A 22,691-nucleotide genomic window follows, 5' to 3' on the forward strand; every position below is an offset into this window, starting at 1 on the left:
TAAACTTTTTTTTTTGGTCAATCTAGGTGCATAACGTAACAAACGTTACCACTTTAGGTGTCTGATCCATAACGGACGTTAAATTGCACCGTTAAGTGACATGTGTTGTGTTCAAATAATTTTGAAAATTTTATTTTAAAAAAACTTAAAATTATATATTTAAAAAACCCAAATTTTTTGGAAATCTTAAACCCCTAAATTTTGTAAACCTTAAATTTAATCCCTATACCTACGTCGACTGCCGACCTTTACCGTTGTTGTTGCCGTCGACTAAACCTACCTCCGACTGTGCCTCCAGCCGACAACCACCCACACGATGAACAACCAACGATGAACCCCAGTTGCGATTTAAATTCGACGAACGAAATGGAAAAATCACAACATTTGCATGACTTCATGAGACCTGACGACAAGAGCGACAACAAGGACAATGTCTATAAAAAGGGAGGTGAATCATGGCTGGCAAGATAGAAACTAGGGTTAGGGTTAGGGATGAACATGGGTCAGGTTGGGTCGGATTTTTGGTCCACCCGACTCGAGAAGAAGGGGACCTCCACCCGTGACCCGATCCGATTAAAATTTTTATTTATTAAAACCCAATATTTTTTTATTTAAAATATAAAAAATAATTAAAATAATTGTTGGAACCAACGCGGCGTGAAAAGTCAAACTGTCCATTAGTGCTTTTCTGAGCTTTCTCGCTTTACTTGTTTACAGGAAGCCAAACTGAGGAATAAATTTTATTATTTTTGTCTCTTTCTTTTGTCCTTATATAGTATATAATTAGCTGTAATATTATTATTATTATTATTATTCAAACACCATTATGGTATAGCTGTGAAAAAAAGGAAGGAAAAAGCCGTGAAAAATGTGTTAAAACAATAGCTAAAATAATTGTTGGAAGTCACGACCTCTGGAACCAAAAATTACCGGAATAGGAAAGTAAAAAAAATTAAAAAAATAATTATTCATTAACTATGCGGGTCGGGTAGGATTATTTTAGCCCCCAACCTGACTCTGACCCTACTCTGAAAATTTTAATATAAAACCCGACCCGACCTGAACCCGAACCCGATTTTTTTATAAAAAAAATCGACCTGATCGGGTCGAGTCGGAACTCGTCGGATTCGGGTTCCATGCCTATTTCTAGTTAGAGTGAGGGATTTGGGGTTTATAGGGACTTTTATGAATTTGGGGTTTTTTTATAATAATTTTAGAAAAATTAGAGTTTTAAATATAATAATATCTTTACTTTTTTAAAAATAAAATTTTTAAAATTATATAAATGCGACGCAAGTCACTTAACAGAATTTATTAATAATTGTTACGATCGAAGCACCTAAAGTGATGATGTTTGTAACATTAGACACAATGTCTATAAAAAGGGAGGTGAATCATGGCTGGCAAGATAGAAACTAGGGTTAGGGTTAGGGATGGACATGGGTCAGGTTGGGTCGGATTTTTGGTCCACCCGACTCGAGAAGAAGGGGACCTCCACCTGTGACCCGATCCGATTAAAATTTTTATTTATTAAAACCCAATATTTTTTATTTAAAATATAAAAAATAATTAAAATAATTGTTGGAACCAACGCGGCGTGAAAAGTCAAACTGTCCATTAGTGCTTTTCTGAGCTTTCTCGCTTTACTTGTTTACATGAAGCCAAATTGAGGAATAAATTTTATTATTTTTGTCTCTTTCTTTTGTCCTTATATAGTATATAATTAGTTGTCATAATATTATTATTATTATTCAAACACCATTATAGTATAGTTGTGAAAAAAAGGAGGGGAATAGCCGTGAAAAAGCATTAAAATGTGTTAAAATAATAGCTAAAATAATTGTTGGAAGTCACGACCTCTGGAACCAAAAATTATCGGAATAGGAAAGTAAAAAAATTTAAAAAATAATTATTCATTAACTATGCGGGTCGGGTAGGATTATTTTAGCCCCCAACCTGACTCTGACCCTACTCTGAAAATTTTAATATAAAACCCGACCCGACCTGAACCCGAACCAATTTTTTTATTAAAATAATCCGACCTGATCGAGTCGAGTCGGAACTCATCAGATTCGGGTTCCATGCCCATCTCTAATTAGAGTGAGGGATTTGGGGTTTATAGGGATTTTTATGGATTTGGGGTTTTTTTATAATAATTTTAGAAAAATTAGGGTTTTAAATATAATAATATCTTTACTTTTTTAAAAATAAAATTTTCAAAATTATATAAATGCGACGCAAGTCACTTAACAGAATTTATTAACAATTGTTACGATCGAAGCACCTAAAGTGATGATGTTTGTAACATTAGACACTTAGATTGACAAAAAAAAAGTTTAGGCACAACTTTAAGAAAAATTATATAGTCTTGACACTTGATTTTATATTAAGCATTTCTTTTTTATTAAGCGGAGATATTCTACATTTCTAAGGAAAATGCCGAAGTTCGAACTTATATAAGGTAAAACAACATAAGCATCCTTAACCATTCGATCAATTAATATATTAATTAATAGATTAATTTTCTATCGGAAGAATAGTGGATAAAGAAAGACTACAAGTCAAACTGAGAAAAAAAATAGGGTGACCAAATTTTCTTACCGAATTATATGAATTTCTTAGATTTTACCTCTCTCTTTTGGGAATTATTTATTTTAGGTCTTCTCTGTTTGGAAATCAATGTGCTTTTTACTATATTAAAAGAATCGTGTTTCCTTCTTGACTGGTTTAAGAACGGGGTTAGCTCCAACCTTATAGGGTATTTAAGAGGATTTAAATAAAAATATTTGGCCTATAAAACATTTGAATGAAAAAAAATTGTGTTTCAATTTCAAAATTTAAAGCCTAGCTTGATCTAACCCAATTTTCAATTTGATTATAGGTTTAGGAGGTAATTTTACCTTGTAATCTATCCAAATAAGTATTGTTATTCTCGTTTTTAATTTAGTCTTTTGTTGACTTAATGTTGTTGATTGATAGTAACGTGTTAGTTTACGGTGTTGATATGTGTAGTTCACTTATAAATGATTTTTACAGTACAATGACATTTACAATTAATTTCTATTTAAGGATGAGAGAATGAAAATTTTGCTGGAATTGAACCCAAACTTAAACTGATTTTTTTTGGGTACAATAATGAAATTAAACTAGGATTACAACTTAGTAAATGTTATCAGCAAGCAGCAAACCACGGACCTCTAACGACGACGGATCAGCAGATTGGAAAAGTTCAAAATTATCAGATGAGATTATTTTAGTCATTTTATCAGCTACCTGATTCCCTTCACGTCGCACAAGCTGGAATTTGATAACCCAGTGATGACGGGAAAGATGATAACGTGCGACAGTTTTAATATATAACTAAAAAAAGATAATATCGGTTTTGTTATTATTTAAAAAATAAAATTGATAAAAAAATTATCAGAAACATTATTATTTATATCGATTTTGTTATTTTTTCTATTGATTTTGTTATTGTTAGACACTTTACCGAAAATATTAAAAAACATTGATATTTTAAATAAAAATAATAATATTTTAAGTAATTTTTTATCGATTTTACTATTTAAATAATAATAAAATCAACAATGTCTTTTTTAAGTGTATATTAAAAGTGTATTACTATATAACTTCCCGTGATAATGAGACCGCCCTCTCGAATATGTAAAAAAAAGAAGAAAAAAAAGTGGGAGTTCCTTACCGAACCGCCGAATCTTGAATCAAACAAATCGCTTCTTTACTATTGAATTCAATCACCAATTTTCTGTAACCAGGTTCCCATGCTACAAGCATACCAACATAAATATCCAAAGTTCCTCCTCTAATTAAAAAAATTTAATCAATTATTCCAAAGATTGTTGATTTACAAAGACTTTTCTTACAAAAGAAGTTAAAAAAAAACATTTATGAGTAGTGTTTTTACTACATATGATAAAAAAATGTCAAGAGTAAATTAAAACTAAATATTAGATGCGAAATTAATTTTTGACCACCCATATTTGGATAAAAGCACCAAACAACCGGCGTGTAAAAAAGACTTTTACCCCTGTAAATTTTATATAACGTGGGCTACCATACTTATCAGCTCCGTTTTGAAAATCGGACCGGATCGGTCGGTTCAACCGGTTTAATCGGGAACCGTTATTTAGTCCAGTTTAATTTAAATCGGTTGAACCGTTATTAGTGAACTGGTTAGAACCGTTGAACCGTTCGAATCGAACCGGCCAAAAACCGGGAAAAACCGGGATTTTTGTTTTTTTAAAAAAAAAAATAAACCAAACAACGTCGTTTGTTAAACGAGCCAAGTCGAACTCGAGTATTGCTGAGCTAGACTCGAACTTGAAAACTTTAAAAGTAAACTCAACCCAACTCAAACTCACAAGCTAAAAATTATCAAGTTCAACTCAAACTCGAAATATAATATTGAAACTTGAACTCAAAAAGGCTTGAACTCAAAAAAAAATTAGAAGCTCGATTGAAGCCTAAAATTCGAACTTGATTGAAGTGAAAGAATAGTTATATAATTATAGTTATATAATTTTGTTATGATTTTTTTAACCCCAAATTTATTTTTTAATTATAGTTATATAATTATATTTATTATTTAATATGTTTTACCTTAAATATTATGTTGTAGTTAATTTGAATCATTTTGTTTCACTTGATCTTATGGTTTTTAACTTATATATATTATGACTTGCTTTGAATATAACTTGTGATATAAAAAATTATTTTTTATTAAATATTTTTAATATTTTTATTTAATTTTTTAAATAATTATGACGTCGTCCGATTCTTTCGACCGATCAGATTGATTCGATCGATTGAACCAATAAATCAATAGCATGACCGATTCACTAACCGGTACGATTATGAAAACCATGCTTTATCAGTCATCCTCAATCGTTGTCCTTATCTACAATACTTTGCTTTTCAACAACTCTTTACTCAAACCCTGCCAAGTCTATTTCAACAGATCCCCTTTTCTTTTCTTTTCTTTTCCTTTTCATTTTTGGATAATTAGATCCCCTTTTCTTCTTCTTTTCCTCTTGGTCGATTCCCTTGATTCCATTTCCACCGACTGTGATGACGATGAGAAGAGGACTCGAAGCCAATGAACTGTTGCCTTTCACAGTACAGTTCCTTCGAGGACGATGGTTTGCACTTTTTGCATCTTTCCTGTTCATGGCTGATGCTGGTGCAACATATCTATTTGGAACCTATTCCAAAGAGATCAAAGCTACTCTGGATTATGATCAGACCACACTCAATCTCTTAGGCTTCTCAAAGGATATGGGTGCCAACGTTGGTGTCATTTCTGGCCTTATTGCTGAGGTAACTCCCACTTGGTTCGTTCTACTCGGCGCTGCATTCAACTTTGGAGGCTATTTCATGATTTGGTTAGCCGTGACCGGCAGAATAGCCAAACCCAAGGTTTGGCAAATGTGCATTTACATATGTATAGGGGGCAATTCCCAGAATTTTGCAAATACTGGTGCTCTGGTCACCAGTGTAAAGAACTTCCCTGAAAGCAGGGGTTCAATGTTGGGTCTGTTGAAGGGCTATACTGGACTCAGTGGAGCTGTAATGACACGGATTTACTTGGCTGTATACGGAAATGATTCCAAATCTCTCATCCTTCTTATCGGATGGCTTCCTGCTGCAATTTCAGTCATCTTTGTGTATACAATTCGTACACTGAAGCCTGTTAGACACCCTAATGAGATTGTAGAAAGTGGTTTTAGTCCCAATAGTTATATTATTATAATTATTACTTTTGTTATTATTATTATTATTATTATTAAATAATTAAATTTTACATTACATGCCCAATTACAGCATCAAACTGGCCCAATCGGTTTGGCCCAATTTAATCACTAAGCCCACTTGGTGGACCCAAATCAGACTCAACAACAAAACCCAATTGGAGCCCAGTTACAAGACCCAAAACCCAGGATCCAACCCGAAACCCAGGATCCGACCCGATCCAATTATATCAAAACCCTAAACATATTGGGATTTCTGGTAACTCTTCCAATACCTCCCAACATTAACCATCAAATCTGAACCCATCCAACGGTCCAGATCACTTGAAGCTAGGATATCATCCAAACCCTTCAGTCGCCAACTTGGTTCAGCCGTTGGATCTATCCAGATCCAACGATCCAGATGACACCTAGTTAGATCTCCCATCACTACCACTGTCACTACTGCCAAAGTCATCTCATCCACCTGCAGTAAATCAGTTAACCATCAAGCTAATCAAGTCAAAAACTCCAATAAAAAATGGAGAACAAGTCTAAAGCAAAATCCCTAGGCAATCACATTCTATCCTTTCAGTAACAGAGGGCTATCACCAAAATCAACACGTCAAGCATGAAACCAGAAGAGAAAATAGAGAAAGACATTCGGTTTAGAAAAAAAAAGAGAGAGAAAAAAGGAAGCTTTTCGGGGCTAAAAAAAATGAGGGAATCTACCAAACAAAAAAGAAACTGATACTTCTGAAAGCAAAATGAGAGGAAAAAGAAAACTTACCACCAAAATCATACTTCTCGTCCCCGGAGAGAAATGAGGAGCCTTTAAAACCGAAGGTATATCTATAGATCTAGGACGTTTTGGGAGTCTTTAGGCATAGGGGTGTTTGGATTCGGGTTTAGGGTAAAAAGGGATTGTTTTGGGTTTGTTTTCTGAACTCCGACCGTCGTGGATGGCGACGGAGGACTCCTGCGAACGGTGGTCAGAGGATGCGGCCTTCTTCTGCGAGAGAAAGAAAAGAGAAGCGAGAGAATTCTCTCTTTTAGAGAGAGGGAGAGAGAGAATAGGAGAATGAGGGTTTAGGGGCCAAATGGCCGGTTTTTTTAGGTATTTATACCCTACGCTAAAATACGTCATTTAGCAAGGGACCTGGGAATATTTTTTCGCGTGGGGGTCAATTCGTCTTAGGTCCCCTAAACTTTGTAACTTCGTGTTTTAATCATTTAATGAATGGATATCTTTGGGTAAAATGAATGATTTCCCCCTAGTTATTGTTTATTTTAACTTGTATTTTAAATTTGTCATGTATTCCATTTTAATCCCTTCTGGCTTGTTATTTAGTTTTTATATTCGAATACCTTATTTTAGAAATTTCCATATTTTTGAAATTGGTTTATTTCTGATTGAAGTGCCTAACATGTAAAATATTTGCATTGTTTTCCTTGATCTCTTGTTAGTTTCGTAGTTTAATCCCTAAAGTTATCTTATTTACTATTTTAATCCTTCATTTACATGTTTGTAATTTTTTTGCTAATTGAAATAATTTTAAATATTATTTTATATGAGGAATTTATGAAAAACCCCTTAACTAACAAGGAGCGTGTTTCTAAAAATTGCTCGAATAAAATAATACCTTTTACGTTTTAAATGATTTTGTTTTTATCTATTTTATGTATTTGTTGTATCTAAAAATTTATGGTAATATTATTTTGTACAAGGAATCTATAAAAATACCTCCTTAACTAAATAGGAAGGTATTCTCGAGGATTGTTTGTACAAAATATTCCCTTTAATTTTTCTAAAAAGGATCACAATTTAAATGTATATTTAAATTTGCCAAGTTCAACTTTTAGATGACGTATTGCTTAAGTACCGATTTCGGGCGTTGTGGGATACTAATTTTTTTTCATATGTAATCGACTCTCGAACCTTTTTCAAAACAAATTTTTGGTTAAACGCGTATCATTTTTATCTTTTAAAATTATTTTTCTTAAAATCATTTTAAAATGTATTTTTAGGTATTCGACCTACCTAACTGTTGAGTTAATCGATCGACGAATCGACCAAGAGGGGGGTGAATTGGCAATACAAATTTTGGTGGAAGCTTTTGCAAAAAATTAAAAATATTTGCACAGCGATTTCGAGTTGTTCGACTTTCTCAACCAAAGTCTACATCAACTACCTTAGCTATCCACAATAAGGATTTTCCAACAAATTCACTAATTTGTTCTTTCTTTTGAGGATAAAGAGTAACCTTACAACTCCCTCAAGAATTATACCCAAAATTCTTGAGAACACTCTCTCCCAAAGAGAAATACACAAATTTGCAAACTTACAGAAAAAACCTCACAAGGTAAGATGTTTGCACAATTCTAGAACAAAGAAAGAAAACTAAAAAATGAATACAATTGAACACAATAAGTGTTCTTGAAAGCAAAATGAATATTGAATGAAAATTTGGCTTGAAATGCTCAAACTTGAGGTTTAATGCTTTCTCTTTGATTCTCTAACTTCTTTTCTTAATTGATGTTGATCAACAGCTCCTAAGCATGTTTAAATACACCTTGGATCACTTCTGAATGTTGGGGATCATTGGTGAAGTCAATAGAGCCATTATTGTGTGAAAACAATTAAATAAAACAGTTGGGAGCGTATATGCATCGATGCATAGCCAAAGTGCATCGGTACACTATGTGTAAAATTCAAATATTTCGACAGTTATAAGACTTAGTGCATCGTTACACTAGGAGTGCATCGTTACACTAGGGGTGCATCGGTACACTAATTACATTCGATGTTTCAAAGAGCCAGGAGTGCATCGATGCATGTTCTGTGTATTGGTACACAAAATGCATTCGATGTTTCAAAATATTCAAGAGTGCATTGATGCATAGCTTATGCATCGGTACACAAAATGCATTCGAAATAGGTGTGCATCGATGCATCATGTAGTGCATCGGTACATCCCTTTGAAAAATTATTTTTTGGCTTGATTTTGGTTCGAAATACTTTGTAAAATTGTTTTAAAAATATTTTAAGTTTAAAACACAATTTTACACTTTAGTAAGGATTAAAATTGATCTTTGAAAAACTTGGAGTAATATTTTGATATTCGAATAATTGAATCGAATATAATTTAAAAAATGATTAGGAAATCTTAAAATTCAATAACCCTTAATTTGTTATATCGAAACATCAAAATGTTTTCAACAATCTCCCCCTTTTTGATATAACAAAACATTTGAGTAATTTTAAGAATTTCTTGGAAAATCATTTTTGAAATTTGTTTTTGTAAAAACAAATTACTCCCCCTTACTATATTCTCCCCCTTTTTGTTAAATCAAAAAGACTCTAAAACGATTTTAAACAAGGTTTTTGTAAACTTATCCAATTGACATTTAGAAATTTAAAACTTAAGCTGCTAAGATCACAATCAAGAGAAAGGTTAGCCATTAGTTTCATAAATCAATATTCACAAATAATGTGAAATGGTAAATTGGTCACATGTGTAATGATGCAAAAATGAATAAGCCAATATAAATTCAACCAAACCAAATACATAAATATAAGTTCAAACATCCATAACAAATTTAAACATCCAGAATAAAACAATCCAAAAACATCAATCCACAATCATCCAAAATGTTTTAACAATAGGTACTAAATCCAAGAAAACTAAAGCAAGATAGGTCTAGTCATCCAAAGGAGGATCAGGAGGAGGAGGATAGTGTGCTTGCATCTCGAGTGTGAGCGCATCTAAACGTTCGTTCATCTTCCGTTGTTAAGCCCCCAAAGCAGTTAGATGAGACTCTATGGATGCAAACCTTAGATCAAATGACTCACAAAATGATCGAAAATATGGAGGCATTTGATCCTCTTGATGTGTCGGCTCGTCCTTGGGTGCTTCATCGTCAATATCGTTGATATCTTGCATAAGTTGTTGAAGCTCCAGATCATCGTCCGCTGCCGGTGCTGGAGGAGGTGGAGCTCGTGAGGAGCTAGCTCCCGGTGTTTTCTCATAGGTTCGAACCCATTGGTCACATTCCTTTTTCCATCCTGATTTTTTAAGGAAGTGAGATTGATTTGGTTTTGGAGAGGGATGGGAATATCAACCGAAACCTTAAGCCCGAGTTTGATAAAAATATTACTGAAGAGACAGCCGTAAACTAAAGTTTCTACACTTTTAGATGGGACAACGTTTACGGTATCTACTAGCTCACCAAAAATAATATGTGGTAAATTTATTTTCTTGTTATGTTAGATACAATGTATCCACCATAAATATTGACCCTAAGAGAGGAGTACCTACCACCAAGAGATCATTAAATGAAGGAATCGCTCGTGATGATAGGGTATAGCCACAATGTCTCTTTCATTATCAATACCGTCATTGTCTAAACTAAAGGTATTATCTATATCGTCATTTTCTAAACCAAAGGCATTAGTTATTGTGTTCGAATTGATATAAATAACTTCACCCAAGAGATAGGATCGAATTCCAACAGTTTCGGTTCGATGCTCATTTTGGACACAGATCGCATTGGAGTAGAAATGCGTACTAATTGGTGATAAATAATGGGCTTAATTTGACACAGTTTATCAAACTTCCAGGAACGGAGGATAGGAAGATATTGGAAGTTCGTATCAACCATTGCTTGAATAGATGGGATACGTTCTTCCCAAATTTTGTACGATTGGAAAGAATTAACGAACCTATTATATAATTCATCTCGACGATGACCAGGTTGGTTGAAGCAAGAATTAAGAATGGTTAATTCGGGTCTGTTTAGATTTAGATTTTGTGGTGGAGGTGGAATAAGAGGTCGATTTTGACTCAAACGGCTCGATGACGACCTAAGGCATTTAGGATTAGACATGGTTTAAGAAATCGGAATAGGATAAATAACCTACAACTTTGAAACACGTATATGTAATATAATCAATCCTGAAACTCAATTGAGTTTGCAATATTCAAGGTTCTCTAAACTGAATCCTAATGGGCAAAGTTTTGAAAACTATTCTGGAAATCAATGTTTAAGAATTATAATATGTATAGTTTTCATAATATAATACAATTCAATCAAAAACAACACTTTTTAAATTAATATTTTTTTAATTTCAAAAATTCAAAGAAAATTTTGAAAAATTGTGTGTTTTGACGAAATTGGTTGTAAAATCTAGTTTAGAATCATTATACAATCAATGCCCGATATATATTTCAACCTAGAACTAATAAAAACTAGTCCTAAGTTCAAAAATCAATAAAACAGAGGTTTTTAGAAAAATTAACTTGAATTTTTGGATTGAGTGGAATGTAGTGATGTTTTGCACGATTTAATGATTGCTAGCAGGTTTGTGAGATGAAAGCTTGTTGAAATCCAACTTAAAACGTTGGATTTGAGCAATTTTTTAGAGAGGGTGAGAGAGAAGGGAGACGGCGTGAGTGTGTTATGGTTAGAGGTTTTGAAATAAAGAAGAAATTAGGTATTTAAACCCAAAAACCCGATGGGTGTATCGATGCACAGCAGAGTGCATCGATGCACATTCAAGGAATGCATCGATGCACCTTCATGGTGTATCGATGCACATTCAATGATACATCGATACACTGTCTAGTTTATCGATGCGTAACACCCCTAACCTGTATCCAACCCGGATCCAAGTCCGAGGTGTCACATCAACTTTTAAAACTTTTACTTATTTAAGAGTAATGAGAAATTTCTCGTAAAAAAATTCATATTATCTTATCATAAAAGTTTACAAACTTATAAGAGCATATATTATTCAAATCATTTATATTACATGTCAACTATATCTAAAAGAATCAAATACATATTAAATATTTCTTTTCTAATCTGAACATTGTAAGGAAGATGCTAACATGTCTTGCTCCTCTTAGATTCTCTTCTCGCTTATGTAACCTACATGTGAAACAATCACACGCTAAGTCTATGACTTAGTGAGGTAATTAAATATATAATGTAAACTATAACTTGTAATCATGCATGAACAATTACTGATATCATATCATACCACTCGTATCTTATTCATACTATCACCTATGTTCATATCCTATATCTTATAACAAATTCTTATATCATCATATACTCATTTATACTTATTCACTTATACATTAACCCATAACACATCTGCAATATATCATTATATATATAAGAACATGAACACATATACTCATCATTAATCATTTCCATCCTTAGCCTTATATCATTATCAATATTATTATCATCTATGTCACTTAAACATATCCTCTTATATCTAACATTTTAACCAACATATGACTCATTTAATCATACAATCCACATATCATCGTATAAATTATTTACTACAATTCATAGCAAAAAAGCATATAAGTCACATGTAATGTTGATTTTTATCTCTTTATTAATCTTATTTTCATTCTTGATCTTTTAACCATTTGTTCTTATATATATTCTTCTTAACCAAGCTACATGCACATCATACAAGATTATTTTATCTTATCTCTTTTATTAGCCCATGTATATATGTGAGAACTTAAGGTATGTAAGTACATAGAGGTTGTGCACATATATGCTGTCACCACAGCTCGTATAAATGCATCGAAATGCCACGTAGAATTACACAGAAGCGCCGCGTAGAAATGCACCGAAGTGTCATATAAAATGTCCATAAGGACCACATAGAAATTCCTTAATAACCATACACATATACCAAGGACCAAATAAGTGTCTCAAAAGACCCCATAAATGTTCTAAAGAATACATATATGTCCCAAAGGACCGCGTAGGCCCTCGACTCTTGGCATGCCAATTATTCCCCTAGCTCTCGTGACACATAACATGGGCATTATCATTTAGGTCATCTCACATATTTATATAATCACATGGTTCCTTTACACATAGCACATTTTCATGTAATTCACCTTCACATGAACATGTAATCATACAACTTATATTCACGTAGTTCATATCACTTTTCATATGATTTCATATTCATATGTCACATGTTCATTTCATTCCTTATGTCTTTATCACATAGCTTATTTCATATTCTTATATAATCACAAATCTCATAGCTCAATCACTTATAAATGTATTCTTATAATTTCTTAACATATCATATAATTTATATCATCATAACATAGCATGTGCTCACATCAATCATATAAACACATATAATCACATAACTTGTCATTTCTTATGAGATCATTGATGTCATGTAACATATATATAGTTTATATCATTTCTCATATTTTCACCTAATTCCTTATGTTTATCATATAAACATATACTCTTATAGATCATTTATATTATATAACCTATATCTTAGTTTCACATAATCACTATATCTCATATATTCATATACCACATGAACCAATCATTTCTTATGTAAATATCATATAACTTATATAATTACTTATATCGGTTTCTATATCTTATCACACTAGCATCTATTCATATCAATCATGTCACACATACCATAACATATAACCCAAACACTCATAACAAACACATGCTCATGTTAATACTTCATGTATAATACTATAGGAAATAAACTTGTCGCAAGTCTTATTTCTCATTAAACATCATATACGAAATAATGTGCATTCACCTGGCCTCACTAGATTATACCGACCCCTTATCTCTACTCGATGTCTAATACTTGACAACTTGTCTGAATATTGCTCTCGATCAAAATCTACACAATCATACGTATAATATACATATCAACATTCCAAATACTATGGTTCGATCCTTAATTTCTTAAGCTAAAAAAATGTCAAATTCACATTTTCTCTTGTAAGGGTATCTGTACACTCTATAGTGTATCGATACACTAATTACATTCGATATTTTCAATTTCAAGGGGGTGTATCGATGCACTAATTGTGCATCGGTACACTCCTGGCATTCGATGTTTTTATTTTAAATGGGTGCATCGATGCACTAACTGTGCATCGGTACACTCAAGGCATTCGATGTTTCTTCTTTAAAGAGTGCATCGGTACACTTTGAATGTGTACCGATACACACTCTTTCGGCTTCAAAACTTCATGATTCATCCTCTTTTATATACTTAACTCCATTATACATACTTAGACCACTTTATACTCATTTATTTCATATTAAACCTCCAAATCCTATCCTCCTTATGAAATTCAAGAATCATACTCAATTTCCAACATGTTCCAACTCAAATTCTATTACTTCATATCTCTTCATTAGATTGATGACAAGTCAAATTTAACTTTCAATTCTAGTTATGAACTATATTCTAGGATTTCATTCAAGAACCTCTAATCTTTAATCCCTTCTAACTCCATCATACTTTGATTTTTTAAGATAACTTAAGCCTTCATTAAGCTTAATTATCATCTAATAATAAAAAACCGAGCTTAAATTTAACCAGAAACTCAATAATCAGAAAACTCACCTTTAGCTCTTGGTTTTCACACGTGAAGGAAGAAAAAAGATGAAGAGAACTCTAGAAACCACTTTGTTTCCTCTTCCCTTCCACGTGTTTAATATATAACCATCTTTAATTATTTTCCTTGCAAATGACCCTTTTGCCCTTCAATTCATCTAATAATTACTAACATCTTTTAAGTAATATTTCTAAATAAATCATTGAACTATTCCATTCTTATACTTTAGTCACCAAATTCTAAAACTTTACGATTTAGTCACTAACCCATAGTTTGGGATGTTACACACATTGCACAAAAATGTCAAAAATATGTTTTAAACACTTAAAATGCTAAATTAATTAGCTCTAGTGGTATTGGCAACTCATATATCGAAAATTAACAATGTTCAATCAATCTAATTTATCCTTAAACATTATTTGAACATATAATTAATTTCAACTAAGAATCATAAACTCCCCCTAACTAATAGCAAAGAATGCAATCAAAAATATTATTTTTATAAGCATTTTTCATTTCTAATTAAAAGTGCTAAAAATTATTTTAAACACTGAGTGAAGATAGGTCAGTTAAACCTAATTCTCTCTTAAGTGTATAAAATCTTTCTTTATCTAAATGTTTTGTAAAAATATCCGCTAATTGATGCAAATTATCAACAAATTCTAGAACTATATCTTATTTAGCGACATGATCTCTAATGAAATGATGTATAATTTCAATGTGCTTAGTTCTAGAGTATTGGATGGGATTTTTAGTGAGACAAATAGCACTAGTATTATCATACTTGATAGGTATGGTACCTACTTCAATTCCATAATCTAAAAGTTATTTTCATCCATAAAACTTGTGCACAATAGCTACCGGTTGAAATGTATTCTGCTTCAGTGGTAGATAATGCAACACAATTTTGTTTCTTTGAAAACCATGAAATCAACATATATCCTAGGAATTGACAAGTACTAGAGGTAGGGATGGCAAAAAAACAGAACCCGATGGGGAAAATCGAAAACTGAATTAAACGGGTCGGGTTCGAGGATGATAAACGGGGACGGGGACGGGGAAAACCGTTTATACTAAACGAGGATGGGGACGGGGAGAGTAATCTCCACCCCAATTACCCTGCCCGATACCTAGCCCGATAAATATTAAAAATAATTATATATATATATATATATATATAATATTAATAAATTTAATTTAAATTAATATATATATATATAATATTTATATATTTAATTTAAATATATATACACGGCCCGATACCCGTTTAAATAACTGTTTATGCTAAAAGGGGATACCCGTTTTCCCACGGTTTTCCTCGATTACCCGATGGGGATCCCCATTTAAATCCCCACAGTTTTTTAAGTGGGGACGGGTATGTTTTTTTTAAATGAGGACAGGGATGAGGACAGGGGGACCAATACCCAGCTCAAACCCGGCCCGTTGTCATCCCTAACCAGAGGTGCTTTTCCTATCTATTTTGCATCCTCCATAATCCGCATCAGAGAAAGCATGCAAGCTAAAGCTAGAGTCTCTAGGATACCAAAGTCCTAAACTAGAAGTATCCTTAAAGTATCTAAAGATCCTCATAGCAGCTAGTAAATGTGATTCCTTAGGGCATGATTGAAATCTAGCACATAAGCAAACACTAAACATAATGTTCGATCTACTTGCGGTTAGATAAAGCAAAGAGCCAATCATTGACCTATATAATTTAACATCCACACATTTACCTCCTTCATCTTTGTCAAGCTTTGTAGATGAGCTCATTGGAGTGGTATGAGGTTTCCCATTTTCCAATCCAAACTTCTTGAGCATATCCTTGACGTATTTTGCTTGATTGATGAAGATGTCATCTTTTCTTTGCTTGATTTGGAGTCCCAAGAAAAATGAGAGCCCCCCCATCATGCTCATCTCGAATTTACTCTGCATTAGCTTAGAAAATTCTTGGCAAAGAACATCATTAGTAGAACCAAATATTATATCATCAACATAAATTTGAACTACTAATAAATCTTTACCTTTATGCTCTAAAAACAATGTAGTGTCAACCTTCCATTTTGAAAACTTTTTTCTATTAAAAATTTTGACAATCTTTCATACCAAGCTCTAGGAGCTTGTTTTAAACCATAAAGTGATTTTGTCAATTTAAAAACATGATCTGGAAATTTTGAATCTTTAAAACCATGAGGTTGTTCCACATACACTTCTTCTTTTATAAAACCATTTAAAAATGCACTTTTAATATCTATTTGATATAACTTAAAATAATTGAAAAATACAAATGCTAATATCATTCTAATTGCTTTCATCCTAGCTGCGGGAGCGTATGTTTCATAATAGTCTATGCCCTCTTCTTGAGTATAGCCTGAGCAACAAGTCTAGCATTGTTTCTCACTATATTACCACTTTCATAGAGCTTATTCCTAAATACCCATCTAGTACCTACAGTAGATTTATTACTATGCCTTTCAACTAATGTTCATACTTTACTTCTCTCAATTTGGTTTAACTCTTCTTGCATAACCATAATTCAATGTTCATCATTTAATGCTTCTTTAATATTCTTAGGCCCTATGCATGAGATAAATGCAACATAATTACATATATTTCTAAGAGAATATCGAGTTGGTACTCCTTTTGATGGATCACCTATTATCTCACCATCCTTGACATAGTTGTATTCTCTTGGGTAAGAGACTTCCCTTTCTTCAATGGTTGGATTCTCGAGAACATCATGAGTTTCCTCATCTTTCGTTTCTTCCTTTGATGATGGTTCTTCAACGTCATGTCTAACGTCATTTGTGTTTACAATACCTATATTATCTTTCACACAAGAATCCTTCCTCGGAAGGGGATTATCATCGAAAAAAACTTGTATAGACTCTTCTACAACTAAAGTTCTTTTATTGAATACCCGATAAGCTTTAGAATTTAAGGAATAACCCATAAAAATTCCTTCATCACTTTTAGCATCAAATTTGTCAAGATTTTCTTTACCGTTGTTTAAAACAAAACATTTACATCCAAAAGGATGAAAATATCTAATGTTAGGCTTTTTATTTTTGAAAAGTTCATATGGATTTTTCTTTAAAATAGGCCTAATCATTACTCGATTAATAACATAACAAGCGGTATTTGTGGCTTCAGCCCAAAAATATTTTGGCAAATTATTTTCACAAAGCATGGTTTTAACCATTTATTCTAAAGTTCTATTTTTTCTCTCAACAACTCCATTTTATTGAGGAGTTCTCGAAGCTGAAAAATTATGGCTAATACCATTATAATTACAAAAATCAGTAAATCCAAGATTTTCAAATTCAGTATCATGATCACTCCTAACACTAGTTATGGAAAAACCTTTTTCGTTTTGGATTACTTTTGAAAACATGATGAATTTTTCTAATGATTCATCTTTAGTACTTAAAAATAGAACACAATTATATCTAGAATAGTCATCTACCAATACAAAGCAATATTATTTTCCACCCAAGCTAATAGTTCTAATTGGCCCAAAAAGATCTATATGGATCAATTGTAATATTCTACTAGTTGATACATCATTAATGGACTTAAAGGAAGCTCTTTGATGTTTTCCTTTAGCACAAGCATCACATATTTTATCTTTATCAAATTTTAGCTTTGGTAACCCTCTTACTAAATCTCCTTGAATTAGTCCTTGTAAAACACTCATGCTTGTATGTCCTAGTCTCCTATGCCATAACCAACTATCATGCTCATCCTTAGCAACTAGGCATAAATTAGTCATATTAATAGAATCTAAATGCACCATGTAAATGTTTCCTATTCTATGACCAACAAGCATAATCCGATTAGATGCAATGTCAATGACTTTGCAACCATTTGTTTCAAATAAGACATTGTATCCTTTATCACAAAATTGACTAATACTCAATAGATTATGCTTTAAACCATTCACATATAAAACATCTTTAATTTGTATGGAAGAGGTATACATATAGTACCTATACCTTCAATGTGACCTTTTGAATTATCACCAAAAGTCACATCTCCTCCATTTTTGTCATTAAGCTCGATGAACCGGCTCTTGTCTCCGGTCATGTGTCTTGAACATCCACTATTAAGGTACCATGAGTTTGAATTTGTTTCTCGTGCCTTGTAGCAATGCTCATTCCCCTACAAACATAGATTAATTTTTGATTTTTGGTACCCAATTTCTTTTGGGTCCATATTCATTAGTCTCCAAAATTCTAGTCCCCTTAGGTATCCATTTATGTAGGATATCATTATCTTTAGTAGTAATGAGTTCTTTAGGAACCCATATACTTCTAACGATTTTCCATTAGAGGTTCTTCGGGGACCTCTATGATTGTAGTTTTAAAAAAAATTATAACAAAGTTGGATTTTGAACTTTCTCTATTTTCAAAACTTTTTGTTTCAACTTTATCAAAAGAAGTTTTAAGATCATCAATTTCTTTTTGATGATCATCGTTGACATTTGAAAGTAAATTAAGCAAATCAGAATTTTTCTTTTCAAACTCATCTAGTTTGATTTGCAAATCTTTAATTTTACTTTCAAGATCATTATTGGTCTTGGATATGTGATTATTTTCATTTTTCAATTTTGAAATATCTTTTTTGCATTTTAAAAATAATTTCTCATAATCCGAAGCCAACCAAGTATATTCCTCTAACAGCTCATCAAAAGAATAATCTTCGAAATTAAATGAGCTAGAGGTTACCTGAGAGCTTTCCCCTATGGCCATCAAGCACAAGTTTGCTACTTCTTGTTCCTTTTCATCGGAACCTTCATCATCGCTCCATGTAGCCACATGAGCTTTGTGTTTTTTCTTCGATTGACCCTTCTTCTTCAATTGTGGGCAATCATATTTGACATGACCTGACTTTTTGCATTTGTAGCAAATGATCGGGTCTTTCTCCTTCGAATTAGTTTTGAAGCCTTCATTTCGTTTGAATTTTCTTCCTTGGTTGGGCTTCATCAATTTTCTGAACCGTTTGGCAAATAATGTTATTTCCTCGCCATCGTCATCTGAATCACTCTCATCTTTTATGGATTTGAGAGCAACTCTCACGTTCTTCTTTTTCTCATTCTCCTTCTTTGTCTCATCAATCTTCTCGAGGTCTACCTCATCTTGAAGCACATTTCATGAGTGAGGAGAGAACCAATTAACTCTTCGAGAGTTAAAGACTTTAAGTTTTTAGCCTCGATGATTGTCGTCTTCTTTGATTGCCAAGATTTTGGAAGAGAGTAAACTAACTTCCTCACAAGTTTTTCGTTTGGAATGATCTCTCCATATGATTTGAGACCATTAACAATCGTGTCAAATCTATCCGTCATAGATTTGATATCTTCATCCGGTTTCATCTGGAAATTTTCATAGCTATGAGTTAGAAGACTAATTTTATATTCTTTTACCTCGTCTGTGCCTTCATGAGTGACTTGTAGTTTATCCCATATCTCCTTGGCGGTTGTACAAGATGAAACTCTCTCGTATTCATTTGGTCCAAGAGCACAAAATATAATATGGATAGCCTTTGAGTTGAATTGGAACATTCTTATCTATGCTTCACTCCACAATCTTGAATGAGTGGAAGGAATGAAGTATATGTCTTTTATGATATTACATGCTCCCATGTCACTTGCTTGAATGAAATACCTCATTCTATTTTTCCAATAAGCATAATTAGCTCAATTGAAGAAAGAATGCTTGTTGACGGGCATAGAATCAAGACCGAAGTCGGAGTTTGAAGTGGAGGCCATTGATGACTTGAATATCGATATAACTATTCCCGAATCGACTCAAGAGGCGATTAAACCTTCAAATAAGTGAGGCTCTGATACTAATTGTTGAGTTAATCGATCGACGAATCGGCCAAGAGGGGGTGAATTGGCAATAAAAATTTTGGTGGAAGTTTTTGCAGAAAATTGAAAATATTTGCACAACGATTTAGAGTGGTTCGACTTTCTCAACCAAAGTCTACGTCCACTACCTTAGCTATCCACACTAAGGATTTTCTAACAAATTCACTAATTTGTTATTTCTTTTGAGGATAAAGAGTAACCTTACAACTCCCTCAATAATTATACCACAAATTCTTGAGAACACTATCTCCCAAAGAGAAATACACAAATTTGAAAACTTACAGAAAAAACCTCACAATGTAAGATGTTTGCAAAATTCTAGAACAAAGAAAGAACACTAAAAAATGAATACAATTGAGCACAATAAGTGTTCTTGAAAGCAAAATGAATATTGAATGAAAATTTGGCTTGAAATGCTCAAACTTGAGGTTTGATGCTTTCTCTTTGATTCTCTAGCGTCTTTTCTTAATTGTTGTTGATCAATAGCTCCTAAGCTTGTTTAAATACACCTTGGATCACTTCTGAACGTTGGGGATTATTGGTGAAGTCAATAGAGTTGTTATTGTGTGAAAACAATTAAATAAAACAGTTGGGAGCATATGTGCATCGATCATAACCAAAGTGCATCGGTACACTATGTGTAAAATTCAAATATTTCGACCGTTATAAGAGTTAGTGCATCGGTACACTAGGGGTGCATCGATACACTAATTACATTCGATGTTTCAAAGAGCCAAGAGTGCATCGATGCATGTTCTGTGCATCGATACACAAAATGCATTCGATGTTTCAAAATAATCAAGAGTGCATCGATGCATAGCTAGTGCATCGATGCATAACTTGTGTATCGGTACACAAAATGCATTCGAAATGGGTGTGCATCGATGCATCATGTAGTACATCGGTACATCCCTTTGAAAAATTATTTTTTGGCTCGATTTTGGTTCGAAATACTTTGTAAAATTGTTTTAAAAATATTTTAAGTTTAAAACACAATTTTACACTTTAGTAAGGATTAAAATTGATCTTTGAAAAACTTGAAGTAATATTTTGATATTCGAATAATTGAATCAAATATACTTTAAAATGATTGTGAAATCTTAAAATTCAATAACTCGTTTGGAATATCCAGAAACGACCAATGGATCCTCCAGGCGAGACAACAGTAGAGAAACCAACTGCTGAAGTGGTTGAATCAAAGCCAAAACAAGGTGATGAAAAGGTAGAAAAGTCTTGTTTTTTAACCATTTTGGATAATCCCGAGAGAGGAGCAGACTACACAATTTTGCAAGCACTGACGAGGGTTGACATGTTAGTATTGTTTCTTTCAACATTCTGTGGACTCGGATCGAGCTTAACCGCGGTCGATAACTTGGGGCAAATCGGTGAGTCACTCGGCTATCCGAACAAAACAGTCACTTCCTTCGTTTCACTTGTTAGCATCTGGAATTTCTTCAGAAGGGTATTTTCTGTATTTGTGTCCGAGACACTGATTGTTAAGTACAAGCTCCCGAGACCATTGATGATGACGATGGTCCTTGTATTTGCATGCATTGGCTACCTACTGGTTGCATTTCCAGTCCCGGGATCACTCTATGTAGCATCCATCATTATTGGATTCTCATTTGGGGCACAATGACCCTTGATTTTCGCCATCATTTCCGAGCTTTTCGGCCTAAAGTACTTCTCTACATTGTTCAATTGTGGACAGTTGGCTAGTCCTCTCGGCTCATACATATTCAATGTGAAACTTACTGGATTCTTATACGACAGAGAGGCAATGAAGGATCTTGCAAAAAAAGGGTCTAACACGATCCTCTGTGAAAGAATTGATTTGTATTGACACTCATTGTTACAGGTTGTCGTTTATAATTCTGGCTTTTGTTACCTTCTTTGGAGCATTGAGTTCTCTCATTTTAGTGGCCAAAACCAGGAAGTACTACAAAAGCGATATATACAAGAAGTTTAGAGAAAATGCAGAGAGTTTATGATTATTTGGGGTTGGCATTGATAAGGAGATTGTTGTAGTACTTGAAAAACTCTCGATCAACATTTAAACACTCCTATCTACATCATGTTCAAATTCGAGACCTCATAATTTAAGTTTGCTTTTCTTTTCTTTTCTGGTTCAATTTTAAATGTAATTTTAGAACTTTCATAATTGGCAATGGCTTCGGAAACCATATGAAAGTGGTGAATTGGTAGCGATATTAATGGCTTTGTCCATATGCTCACCCTATTTTTGTTGGATTGCCAGCCCCTGATTTTGATATTTTTTTCGTTTTTGTGCAAGATTCAGTGATTCACGGGTGAGTTGACCAGTGACAGCTCGTGATTTCTACGTCATTTGTTTGTGAAATTGAACCAGCACTAATTGGAGGACAGAATTCCTTGATTTTGGCCAATGTTGTAGGACACTTCACGTGGGGGAATTCTGCTGCATTGTTTAAATTATAATATATTTTTAATATTCTTTTTATATTTTTTTATTAATAATCTATTTTTATCCTCTATAAATTTATAAATTTATCTATTAAAAATTTAAAAAATTGTCACTCTTAATATAAAATACTACCTTTATTCCTGCCTTTAATCTCATTCCATTTCATTACCCGGAAATGTTTCAAGGTTGAGGTTTTTAAGCAA

At 33.0% G+C, this 22,691-nt stretch overlaps 1 protein-coding gene across 1 annotated transcript; it reads left to right on the forward strand.

Moving 5' to 3' along the window:
• Positions 1-5,085: 5,085 nt before the first annotated feature.
• On the forward strand, positions 5,086-21,684 carry LOC120150596. Its single transcript, XM_039163248.1, has 2 exons — positions 5,086-5,706; positions 21,178-21,684. The coding sequence occupies exons 1-2, from the start codon at positions 5,086-5,088 to the stop codon at positions 21,682-21,684; spliced, it is 1,128 nt and encodes a 375-aa protein (XP_039019179.1).
• Positions 21,685-22,691: the final 1,007 nt, after the last annotated feature.

This window comes from Hibiscus syriacus, unplaced genomic scaffold, assembly GCF_006381635.1.
Source record: "Hibiscus syriacus cultivar Baekdansim isolate YM2019G1 unplaced genomic scaffold, ASM638163v2 tig00111022_pilon, whole genome shotgun sequence".
NCBI lineage: Eukaryota > Viridiplantae > Streptophyta > Magnoliopsida > Malvales > Malvaceae > Hibiscus > Hibiscus syriacus.